The sequence below is a fragment of the Taeniopygia guttata genome, chromosome 1 (assembly GCF_048771995.1).
Source record: "Taeniopygia guttata chromosome 1, bTaeGut7.mat, whole genome shotgun sequence".
In the NCBI taxonomy this organism is placed as follows: domain Eukaryota; kingdom Metazoa; phylum Chordata; class Aves; order Passeriformes; family Estrildidae; genus Taeniopygia; species Taeniopygia guttata.
Window position 1 is genome coordinate 101,542,946 of NC_133024.1, and position 14,762 is coordinate 101,557,707.

The following is a 14,762-nucleotide window of genomic DNA, read 5'->3' on the forward strand; positions in this document are numbered from 1 at the left end:
ATTTATCAGTCAGTATGCACAACTAGCAATTCAGGTGAATATTATGTGACACGGCTATCTTACTGTAGCCAGGGTGGGTTTTTTTAATTATTATTTTATTAAATCTTCTCTGTATATCTGAGTTTTCATTGTAAGTGCCTGACACATCTTTACTGACTCAGGCTTTTCAAAGGAAATCAAAGGATAATTTCATGGACAGAAATTATCACTAATTTCTATAACATTCAGAATGTAGAACAACAAAGGTTTATGGGTCTTGTTTGAAATCAGATATAAATGATTCTGAAGATGGCACTGAAGTGCTGAATTTTTTTTTTTAATAAAATTATCATGGAGTGATTTAGGCTGGAAGGGGTCTTTAAAGGTCATCTAGTCCAACCCCTCTGCAATAAGCAGAGTCATCTTCCACTAGACCAGGAAGACTGCTCAGAGCCTCATCCAGCCTGATCTTCAATGTTTACAGGGTGGGGGCATTTATCACCTCTCTGGGCAACCAGGTCCAGTGTTTCATCACCCTCACTGTAAAAAACTTCTTCCTTTTATCTAGTCTGAATCCAACATCCTCAAGTTTAAGACCATTACTCATTATCCTATGACAAGAAGACCTAGTAATTCTGTCCTCATCTTTTCTAAAAGCCCATTTTGAGTACTGAAAGGCCACAGTGAGATCTGCCCAGAGCCCCTCTTCTCCAGGCAGAACCACCTCACTCTCTCAGTCTGTCTTTCATAGAGATTCTCCTGCCCTCCTTTCACCTTTGTGACCCTCCTCTGGATTTGCTCCAACAGCTCCTTCCTGTGCTGGACTACAGCAAGTCCTGGAATACCACAAATAGCATTGGGTATGTTTGTGTGATCAAATACATGGAACCATTAGCATGAAAATTTTGAATTACATAAATAATTTAATATCAAATTACTAATTTTCCAAAGGAGCTTTTTAAAAATATTGACCTCACTTGTCCATCACTGCAGTAAATTTATTTGCATTGCAAAACATTCATTTGTGGTTATATTTTAAAAATACAAGTTCAATATCTTGCAAAACTGGAACTTGTGCTTATGAAGCAATATGTTATTTTTAAGGTGGCTTCGATATTCCAAATATACCGATTTCTCAGTATGCTGAATAGACTGCTTCAGGCTGGTTGATGGGTGCCCTATATTATTGGATATAGTCTCCAACACAATCTATGTTTGAAATAACAGCAAATCCCAATTATGGCCTCTAATATTTTTTATTTGAATTATGGGATGTGACTCCAGGTCCACTGAAGTAATTGAAAAGCCATCTTTTTCCTTAGAGAGGTTTCTGGATCAGCCTGCTCCTCCTAGAGCCATGCAGAGAAGCTCTCTTCTACTCACCTTCTTCTTCCAGCTACTGTTCAGCTTTGGGGACATATTTCAGCTCACTCTTTATGTTCTGAATCTCTGACAAGTTGACAGCAGGACCTGGAAGCTTCTTAGCTCCTGGGAGCAGCTTCTTCTCTTTCTCCTCCTCCGTTGAAGCAGAAGCATTCTGCACAAAAGGACACCAGTGACCTTCCTGCTGCAATAGCAATCTCTTGATCATGAGCATAGATCAGTTATTTGAAAAACAGGAAATTATGTTTTTATACCAAAGGCAATCCCAGTGGAAAATAGGGCGGAGGCATGAAGAGATAGGTTATTTTGTTGGTTGTTGTCTAAAATGTCTAACAACATTCTAAAAAGGACAGAAGATGCTCAGTGTAGAGGAATGAGGATTAGAATGGGTAAGAATTTACAGTGCCAGACAATTACTAGAAAATAACTGACTGGAAAATTAAAGGCAACTCCAAATTTTTCATATTTTAGATGAAGAAAAAAAATAGAAGAACAATTTTTATCATCTAATTCCTTTGAGAGTTTCACAGTTGCCAGACACTTGGAGAGGAAGATCATCATGCCCTTCTTCAGCTCTGGAGAAGAGCTGTGATAGTTGGTTATGGACTCCAAAAGCTCCATGCAAGTTCAACATGAGTTGAAATTTAACTTTTCATAACCTCATTTGCAATACCAGAGGGGTTTTTGTAATTTTATGTTTGAATTATGGTAGTGCTGCATGGCTATTTTGCTGACACTGTAAAAATGCCAGTTAAATAACAGCAATTACACAATACTGAGCAACTCAGCTAATTTCCCAATGGATCACAGTATTTCAGCCCTTGGTACTTCCTCAGCTGTACTATTGCTTCTAGGTGAGTATTTTAGACCATTTCTACCCTAGAATGGGTAATATTTTGAAGGAGTAGATTTCCAGACATGAGTTTATTGTTGTTCCAGCATCTTGTGTATTTTATAAAGCTGGTATACAGGAGGAATCAAGTACATGTAGAGATTAATTTACATTTTACTACAAATAAGTTCATGACGAAATTATTTTGCATTTTTGATTACTCTGTGAATGTCATCTTGTGATGGGCTTTTTAAGTTCAATCATTATTTAGATTTATTAGCCACCTTTTTTGAAAAGGTGCATTAACTGTTAACAGTCAATTCTTAATATTTAACTTAATTTTTTTAAAATTCCAACATTACTTGTCAAATATTATTGGCCAGTAAACCCCTTTTTCTTTTCTCTGTTGACTAATGGACTATATGCTAATCAGGAAGAAGACTGCAATGTCAAGTAGCAAACAAACAAGGTATTGTAGAAAACTGTCATTTTCTTCCTATCTGATCTTTAAGGACTTTCCTAAGACCACAAGATATAAGAAAATGGAACTGATAATTACATTTCTTGGCTCGGTACACTTGTGTTATCTTTCCTCACATTTTAGCCAATGCACTATTAATTAATCCAAGATAATACTAATAATATTTTACTATTTTTTGCTAGATAATTTCAAATCCCAGCCAGTAATTCAGCACCAGGAACTGTATGTACTGCCTGATATCTGGTTTAATGATCTAACATCCTGAAACAGTAGCAAAGCACAGCAGCAGAATAAGCAAATTGATATAGAAGCTGTTTGAAAGGATGCACAAAATTGTACCGATAGTCAAAGATGCCATGAGCTTGTATTGTTTCCGTTGACAGTTTTCCTAGTTAATCTGAATAATCAGGGGAAACAAGCACTCCCTGAACCCTGTAGTACTTATTAGTACATAGCAGAAACTGTGTAAAACAAATACCATTTCAAGTCATGTGCAAGACCATTCCTCTTGTAGAACAAGTGGTGCAAGCTTTGTACACATTTTGGAGACCTTGTGCTCCATAAATTGTCAGCGTTCTCTCCCAGCCTCAGGTGTTTGCTATTTGTGACCCCACTGCTCCCTGTATCACTCACTCCATGTGCAGCACACAGCTGAGGTTAGACTAAAGCCTTCCATTTTATGGAAGGAAGCCTGAAAGTCACTTAGATATCCAATAAGGGTTAAAAAATACAAGCATGGGAATGCTCTGATTGAAGAAGTGTTATTTTCTGTAATTCCCATCCTCCATTTATTTTCATGTTAACATATCTGCTCCACTGACCTTCAAAAATATACATTTCTATCTGACTCCACCACCCCTTTGAGTAAGATCCATATTTCCCTCATCTCCTATGTCAATGCTTTAAAATACAGTGGAAAATGCAGTTAGCAGGGATTATGCACTGTTAGCAAAGGTTGCATTTGTCTAAAACCACTCTTAAAAATCACGAGCTGTATGGCAAAACTTAACAAGATGAGAAAATTGAAATGACAAGTTCACTGGTAGCATTTTTATTCTATTCCTAGAACAAGATCTTTTTTCTGTAGAGTGTAATCCCATTGGTTTGGTTAAGTAGTGCTCATAAAACCTGGGCCAAGAACTTCCATAATGTCCTCTCTCTCCTAGTCCATAATACTCTCTCCTAGAGAGTATTCATACAGCTGAGAAACAAAGCAACATTCAATTACCTGAAGAAACGTAATTATCAGCACCAGTCATTTATTTTATTTCTCAAACACTACTAGAACTCACACATGCTATATTAGTTTTTGCTTAATAACATGCACTCCTTCACCAGTTTAATTACTGCAGAGAGAATATGCTGTGATTCCTTTCCAAGGGGGAAAGCCACAATATGTGTTCAAGGTCATTTTTTATATTTGTTTTTTAAATCTTCCTAAGAGCCAAATCAGCCTAGGTTTGATTATTTCAGGAAAGTTCTCTGTAAACAAAGCACAGAGAACATTATATGAAAATATTGCAAAATTCAGAAAAAAAAAACTCTGACTGAGACAGGAAAGGAAGCATTGGCTCTTACATAACCTGTCCTGCCCTTGGCTGTGAGGAGCAGTGGGAGCTCTGGCCCAGCAGGATGAGTTCTCATGTAGGGATTGTGAATCCAAACTAAGTAAACTGGCTAGGAAACCAGGAGTACCCATTTTTTTTATCTTGCTTGGAATATCTACCACTACCTTTTCTTCCACTGTGGGTGTTAGGGTCTCATTTATTATTGAAGTTAATGGTAATTAAGATGCTTTAATATGATTCAGAAATATGATATCTGTGTTTAATCATAACCTTTGTGACCAATGTTAGTTAAGGTATAAATTGGATTTTATATTCAATACTCAGTGTTAAACACTTACTGTAAAATACAAGCATGAAAATATAGAATTCAGTCTAAAATGGAGTATTTTCACCCCTGGGCAGTTAAATGGGTTCAGAATTTCTGGTTTAACTTGTAAGCAACTTCACATTCAATTTCTTCTTGTTGATAAACCTTCCAGAAAGCATTGTGTTTGAAAACTTCTTTCAATACTGTTAAGCTGTAACAATAAATCACAGGGCGACAGGCAGCAGCAAAGTCTTCCAAAGCCTTGCTATAACTTTTCCTTCTGTATCTCATCAGCTCCCATCTAGGCAAATACTTCTGGTGAAATCCTATTTCTCTCTCCTGACAGCAGATCTCATCCTGCTGGGGAAGCAGTGCTGCACACCCTTGAAACAGTTTATATTCCTATAGGTGCTTTGGCACCAAAAGCAGAACTATTTATACATGAAGTGTTAGTGAGTGGCCATTTATTTCCATGAATGACCAGTGCATGTTCAGCTGTGGTACCTAAGATTGGTATGTGGAGCTATAAGATCACTTTAAAGGCTCCCATTTTATTGCAGGGATTTTCCTCAGAAAAAAATAAAAAAACCTTTTGTGCTTACCTCCTCCACTTCTTCAGGTGTAAATTCTTTTCTTTTATGAGGGTGGCCCGCACCAGGTCGAAATGCTCCCATTGGGATGTTAATATTAGCCTGTGAGGAGGAAATTATGATGCATATAATAGTGACTGATAAATAAAGATACAGTTGGTAAATGGCAAAACTCGAAAGGAATGGGATAAGCATATAGACATTATCATGGTTTACAAGCACTTATGCCTTTAATGTATGCATCATCACATCACTCCTGTGGAAAGAGAAGTGCTTTCATCTCCATTTGAAAGAGAGAAAGTGGTAAAACAAACTAGAAAGCTTTTGAAGTTCTGCATTTTAGACTAATGCCTTCTGATTTCATTGGACTTAAAAACAAATGAGTACTGGACACTAAAGTGTCTTTAGGCACCTAGGTCTGCTTCAGTTTGGTCAAGGTCAAACAGAAAGTGAGTGCCAAAAGCAATGTTTAAGTGTAAATCATGCAAATCCTTCAATAGCACCCAATGACTGGACCACTCACCATTCTCCAATGACACCAGTTTTCACCTCACTTAATCCCAGGAATCTTAGAAAGGAAGCCTGCCCTGGGTCATCTTAAGCCATAAGTATTTAAAATGTGATTTTACCAACAAAATTTCCCCCAGTTGGTACAAACTGCAAATACTTGAACAAGCTCCAATACCGGGCAGACCACTGGCCCCTGGCTTCTGCAAGCTCCCTCCAGAATTATACCCACACAACTGCATCAATCTCATCTTTTATCTGGGGCAGAAAACCAGTAACCATAACATAATTTGGGCTGATAATGGATATCTTAAAAGTAAAGATTTTGGGGAATAGAATGGCACAAAACACTGCTTAGGAAAGAGCAGCTGAAAAGTATCCATTTCCCAATGTGACCCAGCCAAGATTGTTTTAAAAGTCAAATGGCATGATCAAGTAAATGCACAATTTATCCTTATTCTTATCTCGTGATCTCAGAAGAGAAGCTGCTCCTAGGAAATGTCATCAAAATACCACGACTCCCACTGGTGAAACCTGGGGTTGAATCAATAATGTTACGGAGCGGAAGCAGAGAACCTTCTAACAGCAAGCTCTGTTCTTGTCCTTTACCATCTGACTGATCTGCACTAAATGAAGATGAATAATCCCATCCTTCTGCTCAAGTTATGGTCTTGCAGATCGTGACCCACTCAGGCAACCACAGGAAAACAGCTCATGGTTTTCAGTAACAACAACTGTTCTGACAGCTGTAATCAAATGAGGAGCAAATGAAGAATCCAACTGCCAAGAAATGAATGCTTTTCCAGTATTCTACTTACCTGTTTCTCATTATGTTATTTATGTAAGATGACACTGTAATTTCAGTAGGGCTGCCAAATATCTGCAGGGTCACAGACAACCAAGTAGTTGTTTCATAAAGGTTTTCCACTGGGCATTAGTTTAGATATTGTGAAACTTTTTGCCTGCACTTTTTAAGTTCCCAGGGGATAGGGCATTTTCAGCCTCACAGCTCCTAACTCGTTATTTCATTTATGGGTGGAAAAAACCCAGCTTTGCTATTTCCTGTTTTAAGTAACTGCCCCACCAAGCTCTGGTATCTCCAGACAGCTTCGATTTTTGGAATGGGAAACTTCTCTGTAAATTACAGCTAGCATGGTCATACAAGTTTGAAGAGTTGAAACTGTAAGAGATATCGCTCCTTGTGGTGCACATCCTGAACTTGGACATTCCTTCCCCTTGGAGGCAGCCAAAGCAGAAGCCAGCCTCCCACGGAACACTACAGCCCTTGCATTTCCCACTGTGATTGACAGACCAACAGTGACTAAAAGAGGTTCAGAAAGCAAAAATGAACCACTAAGTCCAAGCTGCTAATTAAATTCAATAAACAACTCTTTGGTCTGCTTCAGCAGTTTCCCAGTAATCTGTGTCACACTAACGCAGTTCGTACTTTTTTGCCAGCTTAGAGTTCAGGCAGGAAGTACACAGTCATGACAAAATAACTTAGTAAAATGAGTGTCCTTTAAGAAAGACATAGTTAAAACTGTTTGGATCTGATAACACATACTGTAAATTAAAATATTTACATCATGAATGAAAATATGACACTTCCAAACAATTCCTGACCACAGTTAGCAAAGTCCTGAGCTGTGAATCTCTGTTAATCCAGTGCTGGTCCTGTCTCACAGATGAGCAGCTGTGTAATGGGTGTGCCAAATTCTGTACACCAGCAGAGCTCTGCTGTGTTGTTGTGCTGTGTTCAGCACAATTTCACAATTTTGTTTTAAAAATACATTTCAAGACTTTTGTCACCTGTGAGTTGAAATGTAGATATGACCCTAGAGGATCTCCATCCAGTAAAATGCTAAAAAGGAAATTTTCTGTTCTAGACTCTGGAAATCCTAAATTATAATTGCTTTAGACAGGCTTTCTAAGTGTGATTGCAATGTTTAACCATGCTAATTATGAAAACTACTGAGTTTGCCTCTTCCTTTGTTTGAAAGGCCTACCATATTTACTGTCATTGCAGTTTTTGCAGTGACTGGGTATGTGCTCTACCAGGGTCCTTCTGAACAGACCAAAGGTAAAATACTTGCAAAAATGGCATACTAATATATTGCTGGTTTGACTCAATTAAATTGGTACTTTGAGATTTTTTTGGTGTGTTCTTCTTTTTGTTTATTAATAGAGAGAGGGTATTAAGGTTAGGATATAACTGATACAGCTGTGCATGAGTTGAGGACTGTTATGGATAAGTCCTTCACAGCATCACAGCCATTCCTGGCTGTCCAGATGGATACCTGAGTAATCTGGAAAGACACTTTTGTAGAAATGTATTTAATTACAAAAAAATTTAAAAAGGAAGGAAAGGGGGAAGGGGAAAGGAGAAAGGGGAGGAAAAAGGGGAAAAGCAAAAGGGGAAATGGGAAGGGAAGGGAAGGGAAGGGAAGGGAAGGGAAGGGAAGGGAAGGGAAGGGAAGGGAAGGGAAGGGAAGGGAAGGGAAGGGAAGGGAAGGGAAGGGAAGGGAAGGGAAGGGAAGGGAAGGGAAGGGAAGGGAAGGGAAGGGAAGGGAAGGGAAGGGAAGGGAAGGGAAGGGAAGGGAAGGGAAGGGAAGGGAAGGGAAGGGAAGGGAAGGGAAGGGAAGGGAAGGGAAGGGAAGGGAAGGGAAGGGAAGGGAAGGGAAGGGAAGGGAAGGGAAGGGAAGGGAAGGGAAGGGAAGGGAAGGGAAGGGAAGGAAGAGAGAGAGAAAGAGAGAGAGAAAGAGAGAGAGAGAGAGAGAGAGAGAGAAAGAAAGAAAGAAAGAAAGAAAGAAAGAAAGAAAGAAAGAAAGAAAGAAAGAAAGAGAGAAAGAGAGAAAGAGAGAAAGAGAGAAAGAGAGAAAGAGAGAAAGAGAGAAAGAGAGAAAGAGAGAAAGAGAGAAAGAAAGAAAGAAAGAAAGAAAGAAAGAAAGAAAGAAAGAAAGAAAGAAAGAAAGAAAGAAAGAAAGAAAGAAAGAAAGAAAGAAAGAAAGAAAGAAAGAAAGAAAGAAAGAAAGAAAGAAAGAAAGAAAGAAAGAAAGAGAAGCTGTAGAGAAAATTGAATGAAATCCGGAAACCAACAAACAACAAAAACAAACAACAACCAAAAACCCTAGAAACCTCCTCACCCTTACCTCTGGGCAAAGCCAAGAGTGTTTAAAGTTAAAATAATTTCCAGTCAGAGCTGTTCACAGCCTTTAATACACTGAGAAGGGGAGGTCAGCAATTGTTTCCAGCAATTAACATACTTTTGCCCCAAACTACTCTTGGGAACCAGTTGCTGCCTCTCACACATCTGTATTTAGTAGCTACTGGGAAGTGAACATTTTTGTCTATATCTAGTACAGTGAGAAAAAAACCATTTCAGACACAGAACACCATGAAACACTTCAGCTAGTGAGGTGCCATTACATTCCCATTGCTGCAGCATGATGTGCATTCCCCAGGGCACATCAGTCCTATTATACCAGCACACAATAGCAAAGGATCATAAGATATGAATCACAATGTATAAAAGTAATGTGACATTTTGAGTCATAGTTCTTAGACTGCTCAAAGCATAACAAGCATCAATTCAAGTGCAAGTCTCCCTACTAGAACCACCTATGACACAATGCTTAATAGATATATTTTAAATTTTTGCTGTAATTTTTCTCACAATTCAAATTACCTTTGCAAAAACTAAAGTTTCTTAAAATATTACACCTAGTGCTTAAATTTAATGCATTTTTTAAATGAACAACCTAGGAGCATTGTTTATATTTAGAAGTTGGAAGCCATCCTAGAAGAAATAAAATGCAGCCTAGCATTACATCTCTGAGAAAAAAATGTAAACCAAATAATTCCTTAGAAATGTATGTATGTACCTATTGAGTTTAAATGTAAAATATAAATAAATACTTTTCAGCTATTAAAGAGCCATATTTTTTCATTAATCCTACAAACTTTTCTATAGTCACTGTAAAAGAGGGATTAAAATTTGAACTGAGTGAAACCAAAAGTCTGGAAAAATCACTTTTTTTTTTTCTAATTTCAACAAAATTAGAGTACAGTATTTTGCATGCCTATTTCGGCAGAATTGATGATGATGGTGATGATGATAAAAAGAATCTGCATTTTCACAGTGCCTTACATTTTCAGTATGCTGCCTAGCCCCTGGCTAATTAATCTTGATACTCCAATCCATTGCATTAGTATTATCTCAAGAAAACAGAGAACAAAGAAGACTTCAGAAATTCCATTTTGTGTTTCTTAGGTAAGGCAACTTGAACTTGTAGTAAAATTTCATTTGAAGTGCATTTTACAAAATACATGAAAATTCTGTAAGATTCTTCAGTTCAGAAGATATTTGGCCTTTTGATAAGAACCATTGATAACATGAACTAAAGCTGTACTTCATGACCTTACTTCATGATGATGTTGGGATAATTCTCCAGCTGTTTCTTTTACAAGTATGCACCAATCCATTCTATCCTTATAAGCAACAAGTATGCAACAATCAACTCCATCATCCTTCAATATATCATTGAAGACGTATGTGGCAGACAAGAATCTTTCAAATTAAAATATCAACATTTCTCTAATTTTCCTTTGGCTTCTAAATAAATGCTTCTTAAATAGTTATTTGAACTTGAAAGTTTTTCTCCTTAAGAATGCAGACATGAAAAACTTCACAACACCCATGCTATCTTTTTAGCTTCTAATTCTCCCAATATTATATTGGCTTTGTGGAAAATCTAATGGTTGCAGGAATTATTTTTACTTAACAGCTATGCAGATGCATTACCATTTTTGCTTAGATGATCCTCCAATAGGCATAACCTAACACTGCAAAGACCATGCAAACAAGTGATTAATGAACCTATCTGATACAGTTTTTTTTTGTCAGCTCAGATCAAAAGATGGTCTCCAGGTCACACTTTTTCAGTGCTTTCATATCTACTAAGCTTTTCCCTTTAACAGAATAACCCCATCTAGCACTACTATGGTGCTTTGTCTGAGTAAAAATGCGGTCTGCCAAGCAATGGAGGATGAGATTTATTATTTTATTATATTAAAAACATAAATGCTGTCTCTTACCTGAATGGCTTTGACATGTGATGCTGGTTGTTGTGACATTTTTACAACAGAGGCTTATCCCTGCAAGCAAAATTGGAAAGTGTTACAGGCTCTGACATTCTGATAGCTATGGAAGATAAGCTAGAACTTAACCCATGCTGCCTCTTGACAGGCATCCATTTCATCTGCCCAGCTCCTGTTTCCATCTCAGTTTCCAAGCTGCTTAGTTATTCCTTCTGATATCAGGAGGAGGCAGAACACTTGAGCTTCACCAATTAATCTTTCATAGCCACAAATGAAGCTATCTCTTTCACATTAAAAACAATAATGAGTAGAGATAAGGAATCTCTCAAACCTTAACAGAACTGTAAAATGAGTAAGAATTAAAGGAAGCTTTTGAGGACAAGCAGTGTATGATTAGCCCAGTCAAAGTATGTATGTGGAATTATAAGAACTTTCAGTTTAAGCCTTCTCTCAAATAAAATGTAACTTGTTAGAAAATATTGATAAATGCAGACATAACCATTTTCTTTCTCAGTCCTTGCAAATCTTTAATGCCTGTGGACTGAAAGTGATCAAGATGGTCAAGCAGAAAAGTTCTCCTCGACATATGCTAGAGCACAAAGTAGCCTCCCTTCAAAGTTTTGAATCATACAGATTCATCAATTTGCTTTAGCAATGAGATCCAAAATTACATATTTTTCCATATAACTTTATGCAAGTGTAGACATATGGACTGATACAGTATTAATATACAACAGCAAAGGGGAATATGCCAAAGTAAAAAGAAATTTTATTAGCAGATTATTTGAAACACCATCTCTGCCTTTTATTCTCTCTCTAAATAGGGAGAAGTTAGATTTTAACTGGAGTAGACTTTCATCAAAGCCTTGTTATTTAACTAGCATAATATAAAGTAAGGCAGTAATTCTAAAAGCTGAGAAATTAGTTCACCAGAAAAGTCACTGATCATAAGTGAACTACAGCACATTTTTGATACTGTATATAATCTTAGATAGGAAGGGAAATAATGACAACAGAAATAAATGACAAAGGAGACAACAGTAGAAATACACTGAGAAATTTAAAGTGTGTGAAGACCTGGGTACCTCAAAGAGTATAACTGCCACATGAGGTAGTTCCCAAAAAAAAATACAGATGAGTTGTAAGTTGGCTTCAACTTGGAATGTCAGCAATATCAGTCTGAATTTGTATTGCTGGGACTGACTAGAAGACTTCCTCCTGCATATTCTCACATCAGTTTTAAATCTGTGTGCAATGCTGAACAGAATTAAAAATGCAAATGACCTGCCATTAGAGGTCTCCCTCTAGTCACGCTCCTAGCTGCAAAAAGTGGTGTCCAAACCAACACAGCATTTAGAGGACAATCATGTTCATAAATTGTTTGGGTTTAAATTGCTTCCACTAAATTCATAAATCAGAAAGAATCTCACTGTGCAAAATAAAACCAGCATTCTTTTAATGAGCTTTATATTGTGGTTTTATATATACAATCTTAAAATGAGAGGGAGTTTAAAAAACTTCAGAATTCATTTTAGGGGATGCAATCTCAGTAAATGACATTCAAGACAAAATTCAAACAGATTTCAAAAACACAAAAGGATTTACTACACTCTGTCTCCTTTATTTTTTAAAACCTTTATTAGGCATATAAATAACTGTTCCATTGATCAGTGACTGTATTCCAAAATAAACACAAAACAATCCCCCAACTGACTGGGAAGATAGGAGTCATAATATAGAATGTTTAATTATTTTTTTATCAGCTTCTCATCTTTCTAATCAGAATGAAAAATGGAAACATAAGCACATTTAAAAATGTTTAAATAGCATTAAATATTTTGAAACATAGTAGATCTACTTCCCAAACACTCTCACAAAGAAATTCTTGCTAAGATGTACTTCATCTTGCATCCCTGTGCATTGCAAAAACACCCATCCATGCCTCTTGGGCCACTTGGAGATAAATGGCAAGGATTTACCCCGAACCTCAGCTTTGCAACAAGCACAGCATTAGTGCTCCTCAGCGAGGTGCTCTGGGTTCACAAGCAGTCAGTGTTGGAAATTACTGCAATCAGACACCGGTTCCTAAAGAGGGATGCATGATACAATTGTGTAGGACTGCTTTTGGAGGAGGTGATTTTCCTACCAGACCGTGCTGTCCTCATTACCGCCAGAGAAATCAGGACAACAGCACACCACTGAGTAAAAATAGATCTCTGGCTCTTTCCCCTTCCCTCCCTTCCCTGAATTTCCTTACAGAGCAATACTGACCATCAATCATAGGAAAATAAACCTTAGCTTACAGAAGTATCCATTACAGAAGTGATTAGTTAATTTCTAGAAATTCCTTTTTTCTTTCACCATGTATCTCAGAGAGAGAGTCAAGAGTGCTGCACTGATTGTATTAAGTTATTTCTGGTACTCCAATCAGCTCTACAAACTTGAAAAAATCCCTCTTCACCCTCATTTTCACAGCAGGATTTCACATATCTGGCAGGCAGAGAAAAGCAGACACGCTGCCTCTATTCCCCGGTGCCTTTTTGGCCTCCCCACACACCTTACCTTTTACCTTTTATGGGCTGCATGCTGAGCCAAACTTAGAAAGCAGTGGCAATGCTAGTGCAGTTTGGAGCTGGTTTACAGCAGCCTTCCCTTGCAAATTCCCTTGCTTTGCAGTGAAAGTATTCACAGGCAGGACCACTTGTGAAATATAGGACTGCTGCAGTGAAATAAATGAGTGTTTTGAAGCGAAACTTTGTAAAACAAAGGAACCTATCTTCTGTCTCTCTGCTAAAATAATTTCTGACAGGGATGCAGCAAGATAATAAGCTGATTTATTCAATTTGCTTTAAATACGATGAGATATCATAATGCCATCTTTTGTAATGCACACAAGAGATGCACAGTAGCACACAGACAACAGCAAGAGCCCTCCCCCTGCCCCAGCTGGAAGCTGTCCTCTCCCCCCACTGCATGCACGGCATCAAGCACAACAGGCATTTTGGAGACAGAACTGCAGTGCATTATCTTATTAAAAGACTTTGACAGGAGCTGAACGACTGTGAGACCCAACCAGTACAATGAAAGAAGAAGAACCCCTACTCGGCAGCTTTCAGCCTGTTACATGAAAACTTACTACAAGCTCTAGGCAGATGTGGTCATATTTTCCATAATACATACACAATAATCTTTTCTACAGTTGCCTGTTAAGCTTAGTGAAAGAAACCTCTCTTACATCAAGACCATAATGTAATATTTCATTAACTATAATAAACAAATAGAAAACAATAACCTGTCTATGTACTACAATATTCAGGCTCATACACACTTATGAGTCATGAGGTATTTAAGTGACTTTTTATTTTAAATGTTTAGATCCCCACAGACTATGAAGCAATAGCGATCCGCTCTGAATACTCTGATACACTGCATGAGACAATAAAATAGGTAGAAACCCACAACTACTGCAGTAAACTCACAGCAATTCGTAAAGAGTTCTCTTGAGGGTCTTTCACGACTTTAGTTGACCCCTTCAAGGTTTAGCTAACTTATTTACTTATATAAAAAAAGTTCCAAACCGTCAAGTGAGTATGCACACCTCCTTTTGATGCTGAAAGAGGTACCTTCTTCTACCAGCTGAGGTATTGACTGTGACCCTTTTAATGTGTCTGAAATAGCTCCGATGCTTTCAGCCTGGACGGCACTGAGTGCTGCTCCAGGCTGGAGTGGGACTCAGCAGAGAAGCGAAGTGTAAAAGGGAATTCCTGTCATAGCTTCCAGTTGTTCTTCCTAAATATAGAGTTTGATTCACCCTGTAACTTGGTCCCCTGTGACACTTGACCACGGTAAAAGCAGGGCTCAACTATCAAGCAGGAGGTGTTGAAGGAACACACCTTTAGGTCCTTTTCCTGCCCTCCCTCTCCCTGTCATTCCAGGCTTTTCCCAAGTGCCAGGCATACAGCAGTAGCAGGTAACACAGGACTCCTCCCGTGGCATCTGGGGCAGTGTGTACCTCCCT

The 14,762-nt window shown here is 37.9% G+C and overlaps 1 protein-coding gene across 6 annotated transcripts in view; it reads right to left on the minus strand.

Moving 5' to 3' along the window:
- SMPX (small muscle protein X-linked) overlaps positions 1–14,481 on the minus strand; it is a 40,952-nt gene extending 26,471 nt beyond the window's left edge. For 4 of the 6 annotated variants that reach the window (XM_030282022.4, XM_030282025.4, XM_030282028.4 and 1 more), the window contains exons 1-4: positions 14,343–14,481; positions 10,742–10,801; positions 5,153–5,242; positions 1,363–1,516 (exon numbers count right to left, since the gene is read on the minus strand). In XM_030282022.4, coding sequence (XP_030137882.1) covers positions 1,376–1,516; positions 5,153–5,242; positions 10,742–10,780 — 270 coding nt within the window. In that variant the 5' untranslated portion in view covers positions 10,781–10,801; positions 14,343–14,481 and the 3' untranslated portion in view covers positions 1,363–1,375. Of the gene's footprint in view, positions 1–1,362; positions 1,517–5,152; positions 5,243–10,741; positions 10,802–13,306; positions 13,464–14,342 lie in introns of all 6 variants that reach the window. The other 2 variants (XM_072934564.1, XM_072934561.1) reach the window with 2 other exon arrangements.
- Positions 14,482–14,762: the final 281 nt, after the last annotated feature.